The sequence below is a fragment of the Bactrocera tryoni genome, chromosome 3 (genome assembly GCF_016617805.1).
Source record: "Bactrocera tryoni isolate S06 chromosome 3, CSIRO_BtryS06_freeze2, whole genome shotgun sequence".
Taxonomy (NCBI): Eukaryota; Metazoa; Arthropoda; class Insecta; order Diptera; family Tephritidae; genus Bactrocera; species Bactrocera tryoni.
Window position 1 is genome coordinate 32,289,200 of NC_052501.1, and position 26,763 is coordinate 32,315,962.

The following is a 26,763-nucleotide window of genomic DNA, read 5'->3' on the forward strand; positions in this document are numbered from 1 at the left end:
ACCACGTATCAAAAATAACTGGGGTGACATTTTGGAGGTTGGAACGGATTAATGGTAGCTCAATTGTTTTGTATGGGGAAATTTGCTTCGAGATACGAGTAATTCAAGATACGAGTAAGGTTGCGGAACGAATTAAACTCGTATGTCGAGGTACCGCTGTATTCAACAATTTCCATTATTTTATTTTTAGCAATTCTTCAATAAAATATATTAAAAGAAAGTTAGAATTTTCATCCCTGACTTCGGTCTAGGTAACGTGGATCCCACTTGCTGTTCGATAATTTTATATCTTTAAAGAAATCTGAGTAAAATGATACAAAACATGTCAATTATAAAATATAATGTATAACTAAGTAGAAAAATTTCATTTATTTATAATTTTTTGTGTGTTTCTGTTATTGCTCATGTTTTGTTTTATAAATAAATCCAAAGATTATTTCATAAAAATGGAGGTCTCTTAAGTTAAACCAGCGAAAAGTAAGTAGGGAGAATGGAGTCATGTGTAGAAGTTCACGCAAGTGAGGAAAGTTCTCTGATCGCCATTCACTTGGGAGTGGCCAGAAACGATTCTTTTACACATGGCTCAGGCAGCTCACAACTTCCGGTCTTTGACCAAGTATCCTCTGGGTAGCCTAAGATCATCCGTTCGAAGGCGAGCTACAGTGAGAAGGCGAGACATCCCCCACATAGGGTTGTGCGCTGGGTTTGGGACCCGCCACGTAAAAAGCACCCCCAATGAAAAGAAGAAAACAGCTTCGGATGAGAGACCGCCCTTTTGATGACGACCATGGCAAAAGAAATAAGGACTACGAATTGGGCATGCACCTGGAGTGTCCGGACCCTCAATTAAGAAGGTGCCGCTGCCCAGCTGGTTGATGTCCTCGCGAAAATAAAGGCTGACATCACCGCCGTCCAAGAAATGCGATGGACGGGACAAGGACAGAGACGAGTAGGTCCTTGTGACATACATATATGTATTACAGTGACCATATAAAGGAGGGCAAATTTGGTGTGGGATTCGTGGTGGGAGAGAGACTCCGTCGCCGAGTACAGTCATTCACTCCGGTGGATGAACGTCTAGCCACAATCCGCATAAAAGCGAATAAGAAAAGGACGATCTGACCAAAGATGCCTTCTATGAGCGCTTGGGGCGTACCTAAGACAGTTGCTTGGCGACTTCACCGGGCCCTGAAATATTGTTATATGTAGTACTAGATTCCAGCTTTAGAAAATTTATCAAGACACCTGGCTGTCTCCGGATCGAAAAACCACCAACCAGATCGATCATGTTGTGATAGATGGAAGATACGTCTCCAGTATTTTAGATGTGCGTACGCTCCGAGGTTCTAACATCGACTTGGACCACAATCTTGTTGCAGCCATGATTCGCACCCGCCTCTGTGCAGCAAAAAGCGCACGCCAACAAAGACAAGAAAGGTTCGACGTCGAGAAGCTGCAGTCACAACAGACAGTCGAACGATTTTCTACTCGACTTGCACTCCGGTACAGCAGCAACCGAAACCATTGGTTTTCGGAAAATACAAAAGAATAGCTGGTACCACGAGGAGAGCCGTGACTGTCTACCTCGCAACGTTACGATCGACCATTACACGTGCGGGATGGGATAGATACCGAGAGTTGAAGAGAGAAGCGAGACGCATTTGCAGACAGAAAATGAAAGAGGCCGAAATGCATGGGTATGAAGAGCTTGACAAGCTGGCCGACAGGGGTAATACTCGAAAATTCTACGAAAAGATGCGGCGGCTAACAGAAGGTTTTAAGAACGGAACGGGAACTCTTGTAGAATCCCCAAAGGTGACCGATGTCCAGAGCATACTAAATTTATGGAAGGAACACTTCTCCAGCCTGCTAAATGGCAAAGCGGCGGGGGCCGATGGATTGCTATTCAAACATGGCGGCGAAGTACTGATTGGACTTTATCAGTGTGACTTTAGACCTGGCAAATAAACAACCGACCAGATATTCACCATGCGGCAAATTTTGGAAAAGACCTGTGAGAGGAGAATCGACATACACCACCGCTTCGTCGATTTCAAAGCTGCTTTCGACAGCACGAAAAGGAGCTGCCTTTATGCCCCGCTATCTGAATTTGGTATCCCCGCAAAACTAATACGGTTGTGTAAACTGATATTGAGCAACACCAAAAGCTCCGTCAGGATCGGGAAAGACCCCTCCGAGCAGTTCGATACCAAACGAGGTTTCAGAGGCACCCTATAGTGCGACTTCTTCAATCTGCTGCTGGAGAAAATAATTCGAGCTGCAGAACTTAATCGAGCAGGAACAATCTTTTATAAAAGTGTATAGCTGCTGGCGATGCCGATTATATTGATATTATTGGCCTCAACACCCACGCTGTTACTTCTGCTTTCTTCAGGCTGGACAAGGAAGCAAAGCAAATGGGTCTGGCAGTGAACGAGGGCAAGACGAAATATCTCCTGAAGAATCTTCTACAAAGCTCTAATGACGAAGAGCGCTGTATAAGGCAGAGCTGGCTATATGCTATAAAGCGTTTTTCAATAAGGACGCTAAAAAAAGTAAATCGATAAGGACAGCAAACGACGTCATATTTGTTTCCTGCCCTTTTGACATTTCTCGTCAGTATATTCAATCAAATTATTAAAATTTCCTACGGAAATTCTGTGTTAGTGGCCTCAATTTTAAGAACGGGGTTTTCAATAAAAGCGCTTCAAAAGTTTTTTTTTTAAATAAAACAAAAAAGATTTGGGATATCAATGAAATTCTTTATTCTCCCGTTTGGATGAACATCACCTTATATGGGCGCTGAATTCATTCAAACCCTTCAAGTCACCGGGTTCAAATGGCATCATACCCGCGCAACTGCAGCGTACGTCGCGTGCAGCTGTCTGACCACCTCTACGCGTTTTGTGTCAGATTAGGCCATGTTCCAGAGCCCTTGAGACTGGTTTATGTCACCTTTACACCAAAGGCCGGAAAAGCTATGACGTCGGTACAAAGGATTTCAGGCCTATTAACCTATCCTCGTTTCTGTTGAAAACATTGGAGAGATTAATGGAATTGTTTATTTATAGCAGAATACCGAGGGGTAAATAGTTAAAATCGTAGCATGCCTATATCAAAGGTAGGTCGGTCCCACTGATGTAGATTCATGGCTGGAGGGAGCTTTATGAATAAAAAATTTACTACAGGTACCTTTCTCGACAACGGCAGGCCTTCAACAATGGGCCGCCGGAGGCAATGTCTGCAAAAGTTTGAAGTGGTATCGAACCGCAAGCACACATATATAGTATTCTTTGCAATAGATCGGAGTGGGGTAGTGCAAAGAAAATCCTAAAAGTTATTAGGGTGGGGTCTTTCCCCACTGTTTTCGATTTTCGTGGTTAACGACCAGCTTAAAGAACTCGAGGAACGAGGTTATCGGGTGATAGCTTACGCTGGTGACGTCCTTCTACGTTCTTCATTTTTCTAAAAAATCAACAATCGTCTCAACTAGCATCAGCAGCGTCGCTAGTCAGTATGGCAGTTGTTGTTGTTTTCATTTGAGCATTTATGCTGTTTCAACATAAATGAAAACTTACCAACGTATACCGTGCGTAACGTGCATGTTTGTGCGAATTGCATTTTTTCCTTAAAAACGAGTTTGCAAATTTAAACGCAGGGTTGCCAGTCTAAATATTTTCTAGAAATCAATTGGATTATATTAAAAAACATTCTAAAATTATGACTTATGCTTCATTTAGTCTTTTTTAGATTTTTAGTTATAATTTTTTCATATTGTAAAACATTAAAACTATAATTAAACAATTAAAATTATTTTAGCTTTTTATGAATAATTGTATTCGTCTGTAGTTTTAAGTTAGTTTAAGAATATTTCAAACAAATTCAACTTAATTTTTTTATTACCATAATATAATTATATAATATTTATATAACTATTGGTAACCCTGTGCTGGAGGAGACCAACCAGCTCAGACTCGTTTCTTCGGTAAAAATCTAACTTATTTGGCAGATATCCAAATGCGAAATTTTTTTAACTGCGAATGTTGTTTTGAAATCGGGGTCTTGAACATTGTGAAAACGGCAGCCACATATCAAGCCGTTGTACTAAAACTGTTACTGGAATGAAATTTAAATGTTTTGTTCAAAGTGAATTCTCTTGTGCAAAATATAATTAAATAGGGCGGATCCATTTCTTTTACATTATCAATTGTTATTACAAATGATTTATCAGAGATATTTTATGCTCATCTTTGTAAAATAACGTTAGAATTGTTAAAGCTTTTAATATTACATTTCACATATGTATGTATTAGTAGGAAATCTGCAGCTGCCAATGGTTGTCATTCAAATTATAAAAGTTTTTAATTAAGCGACAACGACGATTGGCAGCATACTGCCGTAAAGTCGTGCTCTCGTCTAAAGAACTATTCCCATAAGAACATGCATATTTTAATTTTTGACAAATGCTACCTATCGGTTGCTATCGTCTTTGAGTTTGCTGTAATAATGTAACAGGGTGTAAAATTCAACGCTATGATAATTTCTTATCATAAAATCAAATTTGATATATTTGTTGCAATTATACTCCCAACTAAACTTTTCAAACGTAAATTACGTCACTGGTTATATTATAAGTAGGAAAATTTTGGTACAACTTTTAAATTTAAGTGCGTGCAAGCGATGTATTACATATAATATGAATAATATTGTTCACCCGTTTGCTTTTCGATTCTCCATTGTTCCGCATGCTGACTACAAATCAGTTAATGTTGAATTATACGAACTTTTACTAAGGCGTGTGTTTAAAATGTAAAAATTGCAATATAGGAAAATATTTGCTAGTGCTAAAATATGTAAATTATTTGTTGATAAAAATTATTGTTTATACGTTAAGACTGTCCTGAAAAGATGGATCGTAGTAAATATTGACATAGTTCCAGATCGCTTATTGGAATTAGAAGTGACGTGTAAAGCAATAGCGTCAGTGGCTCTAAACAGGGCATTAAATAATTGATTTTAAGACATTGTTTATCAGGTGCGTGGCGATATTACATATATACCACACTACTTAGGAATTAAAAGGAGTGCCAATTTAACTAAAAATTTGTTTAGTCGAATAAAACAAACTAAAGTGACGGGCGAAATACAATATTAGATATTTTAGATTTTTCTATTGAAGTTGGTATTCTCATTCCTTACCAATTGGACCCTTATGTGCTAGTTTCTTCCCAAATTGGTATATCAAAATTCAGTTCATACTATTTATTTTGTTGTAATACTCTAGACATCATAAATCTTTATATGAATTCTTTAGGAAGAGTAAATAATTAGAGAGGAAAATAAGAAAAGTTATGTGTAAATACATGTAACAACAATAAAAGAGTTAATAACAATTTTATGCGAATGATTAGAAACTACGAAAAATCTGTTATAAAAGTCTGAGATTAACATACTTTATTTTTGAATAAAAAGGAACGATATAGGTTAAATATGCCCACTTTTATTCGATAACTTATGACCATTTTGATGATAATGCCACCATGATAGCTACACTACTCTTTATTCGATAAACCTGGAATAGTTGATTTTATAAACTTCCCTTCAGGCGAATATTTCATAAGCAAAATCAATCGTTATAGACAGGAATTAGAAATAATCACTTCGTGCGACTAGATAACTGGATGCATAATAACCTTTAGGAGGTTAATTACGCAGAGTTATAGGCAAGTAACTATCTTTGGGTGTGACTTGGAGTTGTGCTGATGGAACACAATTTCCCTCCTGGTGGCTTCTGGACGATTGCTTCGTTCTGACGGTCTAATTGTTGACAGTGCAGCTCTGAAAGTTTCCTAACATTAAATCTTGGCTTGGCCACTGTTTGTGCCGGTTCAGCTTAATTCAACCCGACGTTCTCGTCTCTCTTTCTTTTCTTTAATAGTAAGCTACAAGCATGAATTAATTTTGCAACTGTTCAGATAAAGCTGCCTCTCCAATTTCCGCCACGCATATTTTCTGTATATAGTACGTTTTTCTTTCCGAAAACTTCGAACTTGATTTGTCAGAAAAAATCACATTATTGCAGAACGTTTTGTTCTTAATTTTATGTTTTCCTGCAAATTCCAATTTCCTGCTATTATAATAGCAGAAAACAGTGGAGTTGACAGTTTTTGGTCTGATAAAAATTCGTGTCCGTTCTGATTACTTTATCTTGGAAACGGTCGCAACTTCGCTTTGATTCTGTATATAGATGTGTAGTTTTTTCCTTGGTTCAGGTTATTCATTTGCTGCTGTTTTGATAGTGATTACGATTCTGCATGAGGCAAAACTATACGTCAATTGTCATTGAATTCACTTAACGGTAGACCCAGGAAATTAGTTATTTCGAAGTGTTCGGCCCATAGAGAGTTTGGAGTTTAGTGAGTTGGTTTCATTGGTCTAGCAAAGAGGCGATTAGAGACAGCAGTACAGGATAGGGTTTTGTGTGTCAGTGTATTCTGGATATTCAGTATGAAATTGCGCTCTCACTCTTGTTTCATGCGGTGGAATTTGGACCCAATAACGCTCTTCACTGGCAGTAAAAGTGTTAATAGTTCCACTGTCTAATTGGTGGGGCACAAAACTTGGTCGATATATTTTTGGTTAGGTTGTTATTAGGAAAGTTAGACTGTCGAATGTCACATCTAAAATTTTAAGGTTTTTTATCGTCGGAATTTTAGTAGTGAATTTTCAAAATAGGATCAATCTTTGCAGCTCTTAGAATTGTATGTTATAGAACCGGTTTGTTCTACCCCATGTTGTTGTAACAACAACCTGAAATAAATTCGAGATATGGTGCCGAGTTAGCAGCCCTTCGTTAGATAATAATGAAGGTATTTAAAATGATAAAAAAGGCAAACCATGTTAACATCAAAAAATTACACTCGACAACATTTGGAAGAAGCCAATTACGAAGGATGCAGCGACAAAATTAAATCATTATTTTTTATTACAAAAAAACCTCTCAATTGTAAAATAGTAGATAATTAGAAAATTCTTCCACATAAAAAACACTAACAATTAATTCTATTTTTTCTATTTCGGCCCACCGTAAGTATGGTTCTATGACGTCAACGGTTGCCGTAATCTTGTATTCTATGAACGTTGAAATTGTATCGATAGCCCAAAAACAACAATTTTTCAAAACTGTATTAACTCATAATATCGTCAACAGCCGGTTTGTTTTTTCTTTTATGATTCACAAGTAAATTTTTCATTGATTTCGAACAATGAAAATAAATAATATAAAAATAATATAATATAAAATAAATAAATATAAATATATACATATGTATATATATATATATATATAAATTCCAAATCACACAAAACCTTTAGAATGTAAACAAGAAATTCAAGAGAAAAATAAAAAGAGTTTTTTTGAACATTATGAACAGTTCGATGAATTTCAACATGGTTTCCTTTTGAAGAAATATTTCCTATTATAGATTATACATACAATTCTCCAAATTTCATTAAATAAATAAGAATGAAAATATGCTTTTAATTTTTGAGTAAAACTTTTACTAATTGCATATGTTATGGTCACCACAGCACATATTGTATACGAGATTTATGTTTGATTATCTACGTAGATACAGGAATTAATATTATCAGATAAGCAAGAAAAACGTATACACATTGTGAATAAAAGAACACAGATATTGTAAATAAAATGAAAAAACTTTAAATATTCATCCCCACCAGACGTAACACACTTATGCCAATGATATATTCGGAACACTTTTCATAAGCACTTTTTGGCGTGGCCTTCAGCTGCTTTAGCGAGTTTTGTTTTATCCCTTCGATCGAATGAAAAGCTGCAATTTCAGTTCGAGGATCTACAAAAAAATACATGGATATTCTTTGTACAAGGATTCCGCACACGAAATAGAAATAGATATACAAAATTTGAGACAAATTATTTGTTCGATATTTTTATCCATTGTAAAAATTGCAACGCTCATTTTACATTTACACTACATTTTTTTATTGACATATAATTTATCCGGGGAATTTAATTACAATTTCCTAGTCATTTTTTATCTTAATATTTGTAGTTGATCGTCTTAATTAAAATTCGCAAATCGACACTAAAAGAATACATACATATAATGCTATAATGCTAAATTAAATGATGCTAGAAATTTCAGATAGATCATCACATAATTATGTGAAACTATTACTACTATAACTGTAACTATTTACTACACACTTTAATGATCACCGATAAAGCAATTGCTACAACCCGATTAAATAGAATATATTTTTTTATTCAAGTTAAATTTACAATCTGTCTTAATGTTAATAGACAAAAAGTAAATGTGCTGTTAGAATATATGATATTTGGCTGCTTTTATAATATAAAAATATATAATTATGCAATAATATAATGGAGCTTTATTCAGATGAATATTTTGATATTATTTTCAGATATATTGTGGCAATTGATGACATTCTACTATGGGGAAACTACTTTCTAAAATTTTTGGCAACAAGGAAATGCGGATTCTGATGCTTGGCCTGGATGCGGCGGGGAAAACAAGTATCCTTTAAAAAAAATCTAAATGGTAGCCTCTGCTTGGGAGGATCAGATAGGAGGGGGTGTTAGATGAGTAGGTTTTATGAGGCATCCAAAAAAATGGTTAGAGTCATGCGGGTACCAATTGGTATGTCACAGTTCATTCTGAATAAGTAGGAGTTAAACTCGATACAGTATCCAGAACAAAGTTGCGCGAGGCTCGTTTTATACTCGCGAAGGAATTCAAACTCTTCTCGTATTGGTATTGGGTTAACTTCAAAGACGCCATACTTTGAAAGGAAGTCAATAGAAGTGTTAATAGCCGCACTTAAAATGGTGTTTAGTGCTTGTCTGATGTCAGTTGCATTCTTAGTTTGGTCTGCAAGATGTTAATTGTCGACGCTTCAATTTGATGATTGTAAGTGTAATTTCTGCGAAAGTATTCCAGCAGAAAGTGCCTGGGGAGGAGTTCGTTATGTTCCTTAAACGGCCTTACTCTATAAGTGTTCGTTGAGAGACAGCAAGAGGCATCCTGTTATTGTACACAATGCAGTACTCTGACGACTATATTGCTTCTTCGTCTACGTCATACAGTATCCAGTCGACATACTGGTGCTTTCTTGTTAACGACTGGCCTGCCTATGGTCTTATAAATTGCCAACAACCTTTCTTTCCCCGGCTAGCAACTTGAAGATTTTATTGCGGCTCTGTATGTGTAACATCTAAGGTTGCACACAGTTGCAATTGCCATTAGCTGAAACGTTAAGATCAGTCAATATCGTATTATCATCAGCATATGAGGTGATGCAAATTCTCTGTGTTGGCTGTCGGAGTTTTGAGATGTAATTAAATAATAGCGGAGAGAAAACATGTATAATTCCTCTTATCCTTGAATTTTTCTATAGAAATTATACTCAACTTGACACTTTTAATATAATAATTTATAATAATAATTAGTAGAGGGGAATAACTGCTATAATATGGTGGAATATGCTTTCAATTTCTTTTAATGGTTCCATGCATTTATGAAATGGTTTCCTAAGCGTAATAATTTATATAGCAATTCTTTATAAGCTGAAGTTGGGGCAATCCGTTACGACGATTCCAACAGTAGGATTTAACGTTGAGACTGTAACCTACAAAAATGTTAAATTCAATGTTTGGGATGTGGGTGGCCAAGATAAAATTCGACCTCTTTGGCGACATTACTATACAGGTATTTTTATTTTTATTTTTATGGTTTTTATATGAAAAAGTATTCTTTCGGTTTTAGGTACACAGGGGTTGATATTTGTTGTTGATTGCGCTGATCGGGATCGGATAGATGAAGCACGAACGGAACTTCATAGAATAATTAATGATAGAGAAATGAGAGACGCCATTATTCTGATATTTGCAAATAAGCAGGATCTAGCAGACGGTAAGAAACTGTTCAACACTCACTTCACTATCAACTCATAGCCAACAAGCGACAAAGATAGTTTACATAGATATCTTATCTCTATTCCTATCAACCCATCTTAATCATTTTGCGTTTTTTTTTTCAATATTTTTAAATCCAAAAACAGCTAATTATTTAATTGTAATATATATTTGGGTCGTTTATCTTCGGAAAACGGGTTCCACGGAGCGGACAAGAAAAAATCACACGGAACCAAATCTGGTGAAAATGGTGGTTGATCAATGGTATTCATTGCGTTTTTGGCTTTAAATTCGGTCATAATCGTGGCTTAATGCGATGATGCAACACTTGCCTTCTCTCAAACACTTTCGAAGGTCGTCCAGAGCGAGGCATGTCTTCAACGATCTCTCAACCGTCTTTGAAGTCTTTGTACCACTCGTAGGCTTGTATTTTTGATAAAACTGTAACCGTTAGCTTCTTCCAACATTCGCAACGATTCCGTTAGAAATAAAAAATTTTAGACAAATTCGTTCGATATTCTTATCCATTGTAAAAATCGAAACGCACTACTGAGGTGTACTGACTTAAGCAGCTATTGTAAACAAAATGGTTGATGCTCGCACAGACAGAAGGACGGACGTACAACGTGACAAAACGAGTTGAAATCTGGGACTGTCTGTACGTCCGTCCGTCTGTCTGTGCGAGCGATAACTTAAGTAAAAATTCAGATATCTCATAAAACTTTGTACAGGTATTACTTGGCACCATAAGTTTGGTTTTATAGATGCGGTTAAGGGATCACTGTTATGCCCACTAAACGCCTGGCCAAGTTTGCGGATTTGTGTACAATTTTGTTCAGTAAGATTTGCCATTTGCCATATTTGGTACAACGCTTGGAAAGTGTACAAGATTATTACGCGAATTCACTGTATGAGCTCTTCGTGCAAAACATGGTCTTCTAAGATGATATCCCTTTCTATCTTAATGCCTTCGTCAATTTATAATATTGTCGCTATTGCACAATAGTGTGACACCGCCTACAGTAAGGTCAAATCACTTATCTGCGGACCTACTCACTAACTAAATACAGTTACATTATCCTGACATTTCTCTGGTAATGGACAAACCCAAACTACAACCACGCCTACTTCGTATATAACACAACTTTAAATTCAATTTGATTCTTTCTGATCTGCGGCTCTATTCTGTGTCTCGATTCGAAAACATGTTCTATTCGAAATTCGTATCTATTTTATAATAATGCGAAAGTTGTACCACACTGTGTGGCTGACTTTTTACTGAAAATATCTGCCAATTTATAAGATATATTTGAAATTTCAGGAGAATCTTTTCTTGAATACACGGTATGTCAGTACGTCAAAAACGAGTTGAATCGTTTTAATTTAATTAAATTGACCAGTTTTCCTAAAAATATTGTGGTTTTGCGCTGAATATGTGGGGAGTTGGTCTAGACTTTGGTCTAAACTGAATATCCTTATTATAATGAATTCCTATCCTCGGGCTGACTTTTTCGCATCACAAAATTAATTTTAGCCTCCTCGGTTTAGTCTCTTATAGAAGATGGTACCTTCTCTTTATTTAGTGCTTCAGCTCGAACTATTTTCTCCAGGAGCAGGTTGAAGAAGATACAAGCTTATATCTCTTTATTCAGACATCGCGAAAGCTCCGTTTTATCTTGGTTTTAAAGCCTGATATATATTGAACAAATGTTGTGAAAATGAAAAATAACCTGTATAATTTCCTTATATGCGGTATGAGCAACTCGAAAAATTTGGTTTAAAATTTGCGTCACTTGAATAGGTACATATTGTATTGCGGCATTACGAAGGCCGGTCCATTTAGGCAAAATTAATAAAATTGTTATTTGTAGTATCTAAGAAATTTTTGGAACGATTTCAGGTCTTCTTATTGAATATGGGACGAGCTGATGCATTTTCGGATGTCGAAAATTCCAAAATTGAAGCTTTTGCAGATTAAGACCTTTCTACACGAGCTATTGCTTCCAAAGTTAATAGAAATGTTAATGTCGTCTTCATTTTATTATGGAATTCAACTCGAGTGACCCTACAGCAAAAATTAAGGGGAAAGGTGGAAGAATAAAAAAGTTGTGAGCATTTGGTACTCAAGAAAATAAAAAAACATCTCTAAATGCCCAACGGAAAGACCCAAGGCTACAGTTTTGCAGCGATCACATGTGTTGGAAAAACGATTGGAAATCATTCGTGTTTTCGGATAGAAAAAAAAATATATTTCGACGGTCCCGACGGATTTAATTATAATTTCTATGCTTAGGAAAGAGGAACGTTTTATAGCCCGTAACCAAAGCCGCGGACAGAGCGAGATGGTCTCGGGTGCGGTATGTTACGGCATAATTGAGCTACAATTTCAAGCATCAAAAATGATTATTTCTTGGTACAAACAAATACTCGATAGCGCATTTCTGCAATTATCCAATATTTTTGAACCCATTCTCTGGACATAAAAACATAATGCTCCGATCCACACTGCAAGGCTAGTAAAATCTTGGATTACAACTCAAAATATGAGTTTGTTGAAGTAGCTACCATAATCCGCTGACTTTAATATAATTGAAATCGTTTGGGGTGGATGTCCCGCATGGGTTATAAGGAAGGCCGTCAATTCGATGATCGGGAGTCGCTTATATTTAGCTTATGGTAAATTATATGGAGTGAGATATCCTTGGACTAATTAAAAAGCCTATTATACCACATCAGAAGGCTTTCCGAACAGAATTTCTTCAATTATTCTCAATAAAGAATGCAGAACTAAACGCTCAAAACAATTCAATTTTTGCTCTCGCTACAGCTATAGTTTTTAACCTAAAAAAACTCGGAGCAGAGCAGAGAATATACTTTTACATTGTAATGCTATGGCTCCCGACAAAATGAGAGCGGTAGCAATAGCAAAATGAAATGCTACGGAAGTAGCATATGCTGGTTAATATAAATAAATACTTGCCTTGCGACTACTGTGTCAACTCAACGTAAATTTAAAAACACATTTTTTGAGTCACTCGTTAAAACGCCGCAAATGAACAAAATTACACAAATGAAAGGTATATTTTTTATTTTCACAACATTTCTTCGTAATAGATACGTCCTTAAAACCAAGCAGAAGCGGATCTCTCAGCCTCGTAGCTTAAAAATGATTCAAGTGGGTCAGGTTGTATAATATAATAAAATTCAACAACCGAAAAAACACTTGTGAAATTTTGTTTCAAAGACACGAAAGAAAATCAGTTTTGCATCGGCAAAAGTCGAAAATTGGCAAACCAATCGCTTCAAACGATTTGTATTGACATGGCATCCATTAATTGCCAGAAAGGTGATCAAAATGAATAATTTTTTTTACTTTCCCATTCAAAATTAGTATTTAATTTCACAAAAAAAAAACGCTCATACCTGTACAACTGGTATTTGTCCAAACATTTAAAATTAAACCTCAATTAGAATCGCTTGTATTCGTAAATAAACATGTAAAAGTGAACAGCTGTTTTGCGATATTGCCATTTTACAAAGATTGCAATAAGTTTGAGACATTAAATGAGAACGACTAATAGTTTCACTAAATTGAATAGTGTATTATAATGGTATTTAGCCCCTGCAACGCGTGGCCGGATGCAGATACAAGTATTTATAATTTAATCAGTATATACACATAAGTATACTACAATGCCACTACAACTTACTTTATTGTGCCATATAACCCCAAACAAAGGCCTAACAATTAAATGACGGCAAAGGAATCTTTTTTCTTGTTAACAGAATATAAAAAAAATTATAAATTTTGAATTGAAACTCATACTCGCATACCATGTTGATGGAAGTAAGGTACATAGACTTTTTTATTACTCCAATGTTTTTCGAGTTTTTCTTTCTGTTGGGTTCTATTCTTCAATTGTAAAATTTCTGATTGAAACTTTTCGTACCTTAAGTACCAAAAACAAAACTAAGCCTCAAAAACTAAATTTTAGATAGACCACTTTCTGTTAAATTTCTTTGAGTGATAATTAATAACACAACCATTAAAATGTTATTTGTCTATCTATATGATGTGAACGTTCTAGCAGAGAATGTTAATAAATAGGGAAGGCGCAAATGTTAGCTGTTCTTAAATCTAAATAATTACACTCAGTCCTTTTTTTACGCGATTTTCGGTTCTGCCACTAATCGCGTAAAAAAAAATCGCGTTAAAATGGTTACTTTTCCAATATTAACTGACAAATTGTATCCGAATATATAAAAATATCGCGTATAACAAAATATTCGCGCAAAAAAATATTCAAAAACAATACAATAAGTTTCAAATTTCAGACTTATGATTTATTCATTCATAACAAAATAAAAAATACAAAACAAAAACCATATATGTATGTATAAAAGAGAAAAAAATAGAAAATAGGTAGATTTATTGAAAAAACCGTTGAATGCTGTTTAATCACTGTCATTATCCGTAGTTTAAATTATTTTTAGCCGCTTATTTTGATGGCCGGCACTGATATCATTAGAATTTGTATCAGAATCAATAGTAAGAACTATGGAATGATGTTCTGATTGACTTAGCGTCTCCGACTGAGTTTGCACCATAAATTCAGTTAATTTTGTTTGAATGCTTCTTTTTGGACCCAATAAATTCCGATATAGTTCTTTATATCTTAACATGCAGACACTCAACTATTTTTGAAAAATTCATGCACGTTCGGCATCAGTATCATTTGCTACAAAATAATTTTCCAATTCTGCTGCAAGTTTAAGACCAAGCAAAAAACGAAAAAAAGCAATCGCGTTAAAGTGAAATTCGCGTAAAAAAAGGAATTTGCGCGGCAAAAATAACCGCGTTAAAGTGAAATAGCGTAAAAAGAGGTCGCGTAAAAAAAGGACTGAGTGTATAAGGAAGCATTGAAAAAGAAATTACACCACGTCATAAAAGAATGTTCCCCGCTTTGTAAGGGTGCTCAACAAAACCAAGGCAAAATTTCACCACTCTAAAAAGAAACCAAAAAAATTTCACTAGCCTATAAGCGAATTTGGTCTGCGCTAAGCGAAATTAGAATAGCAAAAATTAATAAAAGGAAATAAAGAAGTTGTATATACTGAGGGATAATTAAAATGAAATTAATAGAAATTTAATAAAAAAGGTTTATGAAAATAAAAAAAATAATAAAAATATATTGTGATAGGAATTAAACTTAGTACATATATGATGCTAAATTACAGTAAGGACATCAGAGATAATATTCAAATTGAACAGTCCAATGTGTAAACTGAAATAGCTATCGTCGTTTACTTGTTTCAAATAACCAAATGGTATATGAATATTCTGGAAATTGCTGATCGATTTTTTTCTATAATCGCGTATGCGAGAAATGTTCTAGGGATCTTTTTGAACAATTTTGCCTAAGAGAAAATGGGTATAGAACCGATTTCGAGCCAGCGATTTCACAGGCGAAGTTTAAAAAATGTGGGTAATCGGTTGTATTCTGATGAGTCGACGTTGCGAGTTTTCGAGAGAAAAGTTCTGCGAAAGATTTATGGTCCTTTGCGCGTTGGCCACGGCGAATATCGCATTCGATGGAACGATGAGCTGTACGAGATATATGACGACATTGACATAGTTCAGCGAATTAAAAGACAGCGGCTACGCTGGCTAGGTCATGTTGTCCGGATGGACGAAAACACTCCAGCTCTGAAAGTATTCGACGCAGTACCCGCCGGGGGAAGCAGAGGAAGAGGAAGACCTCCACTCCGTTGGAAGGACCAAGTGGAGAAGGACCTGGCTACGCTTGGAATATCCAATTGGCGCCACGTAGCGAAAAGAAGAAACGACTGGCGCGCTGTTGTTAACTCGGCTATAATCGCGTAAGCGGTGTATACGCCAATTAAGAAGAAGAATCGGTTGTATTGGAGATATGTGATATTGTTGTCCGATCTACAAATGATCAATAGAATATTAAAATTCACTTACGTATTACATTTTATACGGATATCTCAAAACTGACAAAAAATGTATATAATCCCTAAAAAACTTCCCCTTCAAAATCGATGTGGGTGGGAAGATGCCGTTGGAGGAGAGGGGCAGTGAGCTTCTTCACAGATGAATCAAAGCTTGGGGGGAAGATTGGTGAAGGGGTCTACTGTCGAAAGCTCTCCATCAACTACAGTTTCAGACTTCTTGACTATTGCAGTGTCCTCCATGCCGAGGTTGGAACCATTAAGGTTGCAGTACATTTGCTGTTCCGGAGTGCAGCCTCCTTTAGAGAAATGACCATCCACACAGATAGTTCTAGTTCGTACTAGTCTTAAACTCATTAACAGTGCGTTCAGAGTTGTCAAGGAGTGCCTACCTCGTTATCAATAGCATCGAATGCCTTTGTGCTAAGACTAGCGGAATCGCAGGAAACTTTAAAGAGGCCACAGCTAGTAGCGCAGGAAAACCCTAGAGCCGTTATCGATAGAATGGAAGCGATCGGTGCTCCCTTATCCTCTTGCGATCTACTATTAAATAGCTGGGCTTTGCGGCAGCTTGGTCAGCGCTGGGACACAATCGGTACATGCGCTATCGCAAAAGCCTTTTGGCCCTAGGTCGATTTGAAAATATATAGTTCGAACAGAGGAGTTTTTCCTTTCTATGGCATCACAAAGGACTACACATAGCAGTCCACGTGCGATCTTTCTGATCAGCCATCTAACGTAATCTTCATGATTTTCAGGATAGGAACGTAAATTTTAATGATAATGACCAGGATGATGAGACGATTTGAATTCTAAGTTACTCATTAGTCCATAAGTCAAAAGGGGGTTTCTCTTCCGAGGCTGTTGGTAATTTTTTCATTGGTATGATTTTTTACGTGGCGGGTCCCAACCCAGTGCACAACCCTGCGGAGGGGATGTTTCGCCTTCTCACTTTAGCTCGCCTTCAAACGGATGTTCTTAGGCTACCCAGAGGATACTTGGTCAAAGACCGGAAGAAAATGAGATATAAACACATTTTATTTGGTATTGTAAAAAGGTTGGTAACCTTTGCCACGCCCTCGAAATGCGTTAAAGTAGTTAGTAGTAGACTAAGCGCCAAATTAAGGCCCTGCCTATATAAAGCACTTGAATTGTGAAAATTAGTGAAATCAAATAATAACCACTCTCAAGGTAACGGTTGTATTGAAAACTGCTAAAAGTACGATAACTTTGGCTTAAATTTTAGGCATATTCTCAGTAATACATGAAATGAACTTTGTTTTACTTAGTAGTGGCCACCAGCAAAGAAAGCAAAATATTTGCGACTGAGCCAATGCATGTATATTTCAGTTTTTTGGAGTTTGTACGAGGGCTGCTATATATATTCTGGCCTAGGGCAACACTAAGTGTTGTCAGGTGCAATCTGACATTTCCACTGGAAAGTTTGACATTTTTAGCATAACATCACTCAGAACGTTTTGCCATTTAATCGTGAATTGTTTTATTTACAGGGAATTAAAAGATTCATCTCGGCCAAAAACTGGAATTAACTCGTGAACATTTTCGTGCGATCATTTTTCACAACTTTCGACGTGGATTATCACGACAAGAGTGCATCGATGAACTAAAATCTTTTTATGGCTATGAAGCACCATCCATAGCACTGTGAAAAACTGTGTACAAACCAACGGTTATTAATCGTGGCCGACGCTCGCTCAAAGACGAATTCCGTGAAGGTCGTCCTAAAAACAGCCGTCGTGCCAGAAAACATCGATGCCGTTTCGTGAACTGATAATGCAAGACCGTCATGTAACATAGTTTCAGATAGAGGCATCCCTACGTATTTCCCACAAATGTTACAGACAAAACGCGTTTTAAAAACTAAAAAAGTTTTTTTCGCCTTTTTAAGTCATAAAATTTCAAAAATTATGAGCTAACGAAGTGGGGGGTCTCTAAAAATTTCCACGTGACCATACCCTTGAATTCAACCCTCCTAGTTATCTGAAACAAAAAAAAACAATTATTAATATAGAATAATGTCGCAATGGCCGGAACTACGGAAAAATGGGAAATTTTTTTTTTCACAAAATGGCGACTGCCTGAAAAAAACGTTTTTTTGGATCACTTTTTCTGACTATTTCGAATTTTTTGAAAATAATAAAAATAAAAATTGGGGGATGGGGCTAGTTCCAACCATAGACAAGCCTATAAAAAAGACCCTATAAAAATTTCAAGTAAGTCGGTCCAGTAGAACCTGAGAAATCGTGGGCATCGTTCCGAAAAAGTCAGTTTTGACAAAAACGCGTTTAAAGTTTCGCGTAAAGTCTTTTGTTCGATTAGTTCCGGCCGAACCAGTTTGGATGCCGGGTCAGAAAAATGCCTATATCTTCGAAAATAATTTGAATTTTGAAAAATCCTCTTGTACACATATTCTTGAATAGTTAAACTTTGAAAATATAAAAAAATTTCGATTTTTTAAATTTCTTTTTTAACTGAAAGTGGTAATATATTTATCTTTAATATGATTAATATTCGTTGTATTCATCTACTTTTAATGCAGCAAGAAAATCCCGCAGATTTACCAATGAGAGATGCTTTACATTTTTTAAACTTGCTGGTTGTATTGCTATGGTTGTGTGTTTTATTCCTTATTTTGTTTTACCGAATATAAACCATTCAAACTTATGTACATATCTTAATTTCAAGTTTAGTACCTTCAAATTTTACAAATTTTAAATATTTTTTTTCTATTGCAGCAATGAAACCACATGAAATTCAGGAGAAACTAGGCTTAACTAGAATAAGGGATCGGAATTGGTATGTTCAACCATCGTGTGCAACCACAGGAGATGGGCTTTATGAAGGTTTAACATGGCTTACTTCCAATCATAAATTATGAAATATCTTAAACATTAATTAGATAATTCTATATAAGATACACATGCTTACCATGCTTTTTAGCAAACGAACAACAACAGTAGCAATAAGAAAATTTTGTAAATTATATTTAATAACTAATTAGAAGGAAGTTTGTTTGATTATATATACGTTAAAAATATAAGTTACATAATACATATAATTTGTAAATATATGTTTAAATAAATTTAAATATGAAAAAACATAACAACTTAAAATTTACAGGCTGTGAAGAGCTTTTTAGTTAAGAAAATAAAATCGAATTATTCGTCAGAAGAACCAACGGTAGTCATATACTATTCATTCAATCCTCCTAGCTGTCCGTTCAAATTTGAAGGCTGCTGTACTATGCGAAATTGCAATCGATATCATTCCCTCGAGTACGTGGAACATACAATGCCAACAAAAGCTGATGCATTAACTCGAAAAGCCATGAGTACACATCGAAGAAGCGTGTGATGGGTGTTTGATTTATAGTCACAAACGGTTTGCAAATTTTCCCCCAACCTTTGTCAGAATTTGTTCAGAGAACTTTAAAGAAAGGACATCGGAAGCGAATTAATAATTACGACTTTGGTTATTCATATAAAAAAATAATTGCTCTCTTTGTTCGTAACTCATTTCGAATCGATAACACAGACATTGATATTTTATTAATCGAAATATAGTTGGCGCCACCAGGGGGCGCTAGATTCAAAAAGTACTGTTTACTTTGGAAAACACCTTGTAGATAATAGAGTGCAGAATGTCATAACGGTTATGTTAATGCCAATGGAGGAATAAGGGATTAAAACTTTTAACTAGTCAAATTTATAAATTGAATTAGAATTGGATTTAGTAACAGGGAAAAACGTTTCTGATGTGCATACGAAGATTGAACGGTTTTATATGATCGATTGAATAAAAATTCAATATTCTAACGCAAAACGATTTTTTTGAGAGGAGCTCCCGGAGATCAGCTGTAGTTCCTACCCAAATAAATATTTTTACTCATTCTTTTTAAAATACAGTTAAAAGATACCATAACATGTGTACAAACTTTTGGATCCATAAATTTACAAGTTTACTCAGAGAAAAACCTGGAAAATTCGCTTTTTCCGCCCTTCTATCTGTTTATAACCCCTTTGACCCCGTTTGACACGGCCTGAAAGTAAATATGAAAATTTTCGGTATTTTTGCACAAAAGAACCCTACTTAATTGAGTCTGCAAAACAAGAAAAACGTTAACTTCTGATATGCACCGTAAAATAAATACCCTTCACAGGTGCATTTCTGTTAGTAACTATATGTTCAGTTTGTATGGCAGCTATATGCTATAGTTAACCGATCTGAACAATTTCTTCGGAGATTATATTGTTGCCTTAGAAAATAACATATACCAAATTTCGTTAATATATCTTGTCAAATGCAAAAGTTTTCCATACAAGCCCTTGATTCCGATCGTTCAGTTTATATGGCAGCTATATGTTATAGTGCTCCGATATCGGCAGTTCCGACAAATGAGCAGCTTCTTGAAGAGAAAATGACGTTTACAAAATCTTAAAACAATGTCTTAAAAACTGAGGGACTAGTTCGTATATATACAGGCAGACGGACTGCCCTTCACGATGTAATAAGTGTGTATTGAAAAATCACTACATTGCAAACAATACACAATGGCTGCATTTCTTGATATAGAGGGAGCCTTTAATAATATAAAAGTAACCACGATCATTAATTCTCTGACACATGATGGTGTAGGCGACACGGTGTGCAGATGAATACAATCGATGCTAAAGAGTAGAAAGATTATAGCATCAAACGGCGCTGCAATACAAAGAAATTATGTGATAAGAGGGACGCCTGAAGGAGGGGTCCTCTCCCCGCTTCTATGGGTTGGAGCGCTGAACGAAATATTGCTCCAACTAAACGGTGGAGGGGTGAAAGCAATAACATATGCACATGATATAGTGTTGTTGGTATCAGGCATATTTCTTTCAACAGTCAATGAAATCATGGAAAGAGCACTAGGCCGGTTACACCTATGGGCCAACAACAATGGACAAGGTGTTAACCCTAAGAAAACAGAACTGATCCTAAATTATCACAAGCAAAACCAAAATCCCCATTAAAGTCTTGGAAAATAAATAAAGAAAAAAGAATAAATAAAGTATATATGTCCTTCTACACTTGTAATACATATAATCGTCAGCAAGAATTGGGGTCTTAAACCTATTATAATCATGTAAATGTATACGGCTATCATAAGACCTATACTTACATATGGAGCTGTGATATGGTGGCCAGCGCTAAAGAAACAATACAACATTAAGAAATTAAATGGAATACAATGAGCAGCATGTACAGGTGTTACTGGTGCAATCGAGTCATGTCCGACTGACGAGCTTAATGTGGTCCTGCATCAACTACACATAGACACATTTATTCACCAAATAGCAGCATATTCGGCAATAAGAATAAAAGAATTAGGACGTTGGAATTAGAAGAACTATTCAGATAATGATATCCTATACCAACTCAGTGTAAACGTTATTCTCCCAATGCTGGATTTAAATAGACACTTCCAAGTGAGGATACCCTCTAGACGTGAATGAAGAAGGGGCATAGAATTGGAGGAAGATACCATCATCATCCAAGTGGCTCTCCTGGCCTTGTCGTCGCCCATGACTAATTCCAGCATAGTCCTTAATTGCAAGAATGCACTGCGCTCACTAGAAGATAAGCTCCACCTAGTCTTGATCTGGGCCAAATTAAAAATAGAAAGAATATTTATTTGTTAAGTATAATATTCATGCGAACTAGTTGGGAATAAAGGAAACAATTTTTCCATTTCCCTATCGCAGATCCGACAGAGAACGCTTGAATCATCAAGCATCAAACCTTGAATGGATGTCTTCAAAAAGCATATCGAACATTAGTAGCTTCATCGAAACCTCAAAATAAAAATAGAAAGAAGATTTATTTGTTAGCAATAATATTCATACAAATTTTTGATATTTTCGTAATCTTCGAAACTTGTTAATTGGGATAAATTTATAAAAAATAAGATGAAGATAAATTTATAAAAAATACAAAAACAAAAAATTGTAAGAAATTTAGAAATCGCATGACATAAATAGAATTATTTCCTCTGTTGGTCTACAATATTCCCTGGTTGATCATGTTAACAAAGCTGTAATTCTTCAGATTCCTTTCTTCTAAAATCATGATTGTGAGGTAAATTGCACGGTTGAAATTTTATATGTAAATGTTCGATACCGAACCTGCACCTTCTCTATGTCTTTATGTTCTCTGGTTTGATGTTCTCTGATTCAATATTACCACTGTAATCAGGCCAAGTTAAAAAGTTCGCTATTAATCATCTTAGAATTAGCTTTCGTAAAGTTGACCCGTGAACAAAGGTCCAGTTTATTATTATGAAGTAAGTTGGTGAATTTCCAAAGCAGGGTATAAAGAGTCCAAAGGATCACATCGGACAACAGGAAATATTGAAGCGTTACCAGGTCGAAGCACATACCGAACTTGTTTGAAATTTAATTAATTTGGTTAAGACCTAATTCCGACATTTCATCTATAAACGCGTTGAAACATAAGCGAGTACTAACAGGTATGATGTAATCATCAATAGATATCCATGATACACATGGTAAATCCGAATTACCGAAAAGCATGCAGCATATATACATACATACATATAAGTCCGATTAATGCGGTATATAGTACATATGTATATGATAAAGTTAAGTAAATATGACCTTTATTAACGCAAATTCGAATGCACTTAAACTCAATGAAGTCTACATGACGAACATCAACTTCTTTAGATGCAGTTGAAGAATGTACAGCAAACAGGACACGACTTCCTATTCTGCTCAGCCGGTCATATCTAAGGATTTCAAATTCGCTTTGAATATCTCATTATCAGGAATGTGGGGCTTTAGCCAAATTACAATTCACACAAGTTTGATGACTCGCTAAGAACTTATTACTTGTTCCAATCTCTGAAAATTTTTGGATGGGAGTATCTTCACCTCAAATCAGGACGTAAATCGAACAACGGTATATACTATCATAATGACAAATTGAGATTCAATGACGTTATCAAAATAAATTTTTCATAAATAGTGTCCATCTCGCGTCCCATTTCGTATTTTTTAATGGTACAACATTATAGGATATACTATATGTAGGCTTTGGCAATTCAGTACTACCAGCGAAAGCCGCAAAAGTCAAAGAATTGAAACTGCTATACTACATAAATAAAACATATTTTCTTATATAGATCTAATATTTTAAATTTTTAATAAATTTGTAGAAATAAATTCCATCTTGTGTGGTATTAAGCTGGACACATACATATTATATATTGGTCGAAATCACCGGATTGACATTCCAAACGTTCCTGTTTAAAACTGTTAATAATTTTGTGAATATTTTTTTCCTTTTAAACTTAGCCTTACTTAATTATTTTATAGTACAAGTTTCCACCACCATACAACAGAGTATATTTTTATTTGTATGCGATTGCCGAACATCATTTAATGCGACTCACGTGTCTTTTTGTTACCTGTTGTGAAAACAATGCACATCCGAGGTTTTGATTCACTTTGCATGCCCCTTTTGAGTGTCGAAATACATCGAGTGTGCTCATTGGTGTGTGCTTTACTTGGTAAGTAAGTATTGTGAATGTGAATTTGTTCCGGTACCTCGCTATTTAAGTTATTCATCTGTAAACACATTGCTGGTTATGTGTTTGACATGATTTGCCGGTGAATCTGAAATGTTGATTTTAGTTCATCAAATGTTGATTGGTAGAACAAAGTATTCTTTAAAGTCCATTACGCCTGATGAAATATTAAAATAATTTAACATTAAATGAAAACATGTCAAAAGCCGGCCGATATAAATGAAGGGTGCTACCTCACATTTATTTATTTCCGAGTTTGAAGATTGCTATATTTTTTGTAAGAAATAAGCAACATTCAATTTTTTGGAGAAATTATGCTCTTGCCACTTTAGAATGTACGATACGAATAAAGCTGAATTTAATTGAATTTATGTTTATAATTAAAAACTATAAATATTTTTGTTAAAAATGAAGAATGATCTACCTTGTTTCAGTATCTCAAATGGGAACATGATGTAACAATTTCTAAAATCATTTTCGAATTTGGCATTAATGTTCACATTTTAACTCAGTGTGTTACTGCTGTATTGAATAGTTTATAATTAATGTGTACCTCAGCCACAGCAACGAGTAGACGCGGTCTTGGAGTATGAAGAGTGGCATTAAAACCACTGTAGACTTAAGATGTTATGCAGATATAAAAACAGTAATAAAAGTTATCATTTGTAAAACTTAATAACATTTCTAATATGTTTCATACTTCCTACGATGTTTTTATGAAATATCATTTTACTGCTTTAAATTAAATTTTTAGATTCATTTTTATGTACATACATACATATGCTCGTTTCAATTGATTCGAAACGTAAAAAGAGAAGCAAATCTGTGCCATTGGAGGTCGATATGAGTCAAATCGAAAATTTATAGTTTTAACGCCTCAAAACTAATTCCTCGTAACAAAATTAACTTTCTGTATTGTCAGAGTCTTATGTTTAAGGGGGTATTCTAGTCTAGAAATTTAAAAATTTTTTGTTTTTATATTTTCAAAGTTTAACTATTCAAGAATATGTGTACACGAGGATTTTTCAAAATACAAATTATTTTCGGAGATATAGGCATTTTTCTGACCCGGCATCCAAACTGGTTCGCCTGGACCTAAACGAAAAAAAGACTTTACGCGAAACTTTAAACGCGTTTTTCTCAAAACTGACTTTGTCGGAACTATACCCACGATTTCTCAGGTTCTACTGGACCGATTTACTTGAAATTTTTATAGAGTCTTCTTCATAGGCTTGTCTATGGTTGGAACTAGCTCCATCCCCAAATTTTTACTTTTATTATTTTAAAAAAATCGAAATAGTCAGAAAAAGTGATCCAAAAAAATTTTTTTTTCGGGCAGTCGCTATTTTGTGAAAAAAATTTTTTCCCACTTTTCCGTAGCTCCAGCCATTGCGACATTATTCTAGATTAATAATCTTTTTTTTTTTTAATCAGTTAACTAGGAGGGTTGAAATCGTGGGTATGGTCACGTGGAAATTTTTAGAGACCCCCACCTTCGTCAGCTCATAATTTTTGAAATTTTTTAATTTTTTAATTTTTTTGAAATTATTTTTGAATTTTTGATTCTTCTGAAATTAACAAATAACTAATAAAAAAAATGGAAAGCAAAAATATTAATTGGCTTTTTATACCCTGAACAGGGTATATTAAGTTTGTCACGAAGTTTGTAACACCCAGAAGGAAGCGTCGGAGACCCTATAAAGTATATATATAAATGATCAGTATGTTGAGCTGAGTCGATTTAGCCATGTCCGTCTGTCCGTCCGTCCGTCCGTGTCTGTATATATACGAACTAGTCCCTCAGTTTTTAAGATATCCTTTTGAAATTTTGCAAACGTCATTTTCTCTTCAAGAAGCTGCTCATTTGTCGGAACGGCCGATATCGGACCACTATAATATATAGCTGCCATATAAACTGAACGATCGGAATCAAGTTCTTGTATGGAAAACTTTCACATTTGACAATGTATCTTCACCAAATTTGGTATAGACTATTTTCTAAGGCAACAATGTAATCACCGAAGAAATTGTTCAGATCGGCTTACTATAGCATATAGCTGCCATACAAACTGAATGATCGGAATCAAATGCTGGTATGGAAAACTTTTGCATTTGACAAGATATATTTACGAAATTTGGTATAAATTATTTTCTAAATTGCCTGAAATTCATGCTTCTAGACCAGAATACCCCCTTAATAGACCAGAGCTGTCTCTAGTACAGTCGATTTTATTAACCAATTCAAAAGTACCATCTTTCATAAATCAATCTCTTAGCCAATATTATGAGGAGTTGCCCAGATAAAAAATGTATTGTACATGTGTCTAAGGGATTAATATTAAAGATAAAACAATGTCAATAAAGTTGGTCGATTTGTTTTGAAGAATTTATTAATCTGATCAATAATAAGATTTCAGTAAATAAAAAGGAGCTAGATATGAATCCTGCAAACTATAGCCATCTTTATAAAGATCCTCTGTACAAAAGTTTGCCATTATTGCAAAGTGCCGGAGTGTTCGTGTGCCAAGTTTCATCAACTTTTACTCAAGTTATCGCTTGCACGGACAGACTCTTTATTTATCTCGATTTTTAAATGTTACAAACAATTGTTAGGTGAACCAATCCTTTTTAGCCTGCTCAACGTTATGTGAGAGTATAAAAAATATTTATTAATACTGCCTATATCCACATGGCAGTAAACCTGAATAGTATCAAAATAGTTTGAAGTATCTTTTTTTAAATTGGAAATATAATTTATACATATTTATTCGATAACTAACATTTAACGATTTAAAATGTTAACTTAAATAAATACAATTAAACTTTAAAATTTTCCAGCGCATAAACCATGTTTCAATAGTATCAAGTGTTGACCAAATGTTGCAAAAGTTGTGAAACAGGGGTAGCATGCCAACGTTCATTTCAAGAAACCGACAAAAAGTGTTAGATATCACACTTGTGTCGGTAGGACTGATAAATAAAGTGACCCATTCAAGAGTTCTTGAGGAATACTCTTTTGGATCACCGATACATTGAATGTATAATTGAAGAAAGTATGGATTTAGAAGTCATCGGAATCTTTAGGCTTACTAATGGATAACCATTTCCCAGGTAGCTCTGGAAACCATACATTTGAGCATACACAAGACAGTAAGTCGAGATAGATTCAATTCCTACAGATATAGTAACAGAAAGCAATGTATAGTGG

General features: G+C 35.1%; 1 protein-coding gene across 3 annotated transcripts; it reads left to right on the forward strand.

Annotated features, from left to right (window-relative positions):
• Positions 1–4,750: 4,750 nt before the first annotated feature.
• LOC120771926 (ADP-ribosylation factor 6) lies at positions 4,751–18,903 on the forward strand. Of its 3 annotated transcripts, none has more exons than XM_040100222.1 (5): positions 4,751–4,809; positions 8,470–8,581; positions 9,618–9,773; positions 9,831–9,977; positions 18,709–18,903. In XM_040100222.1, exons 2-5 carry the CDS (start codon positions 8,500–8,502, stop codon positions 18,849–18,851), a joined length of 528 nt encoding a protein of 175 aa, XP_039956156.1. In that variant the 5' UTR covers positions 4,751–4,809; positions 8,470–8,499; the 3' UTR covers positions 18,852–18,903. The 3 variants fall into 3 exon arrangements, with proteins under 3 accessions (XP_039956156.1, XP_039956154.1, XP_039956155.1); XM_040100220.1 differs by having other exon boundaries at positions 4,761–5,035; XM_040100221.1 differs by having other exon boundaries at positions 4,782–4,853.
• Positions 18,904–26,763: the final 7,860 nt, after the last annotated feature.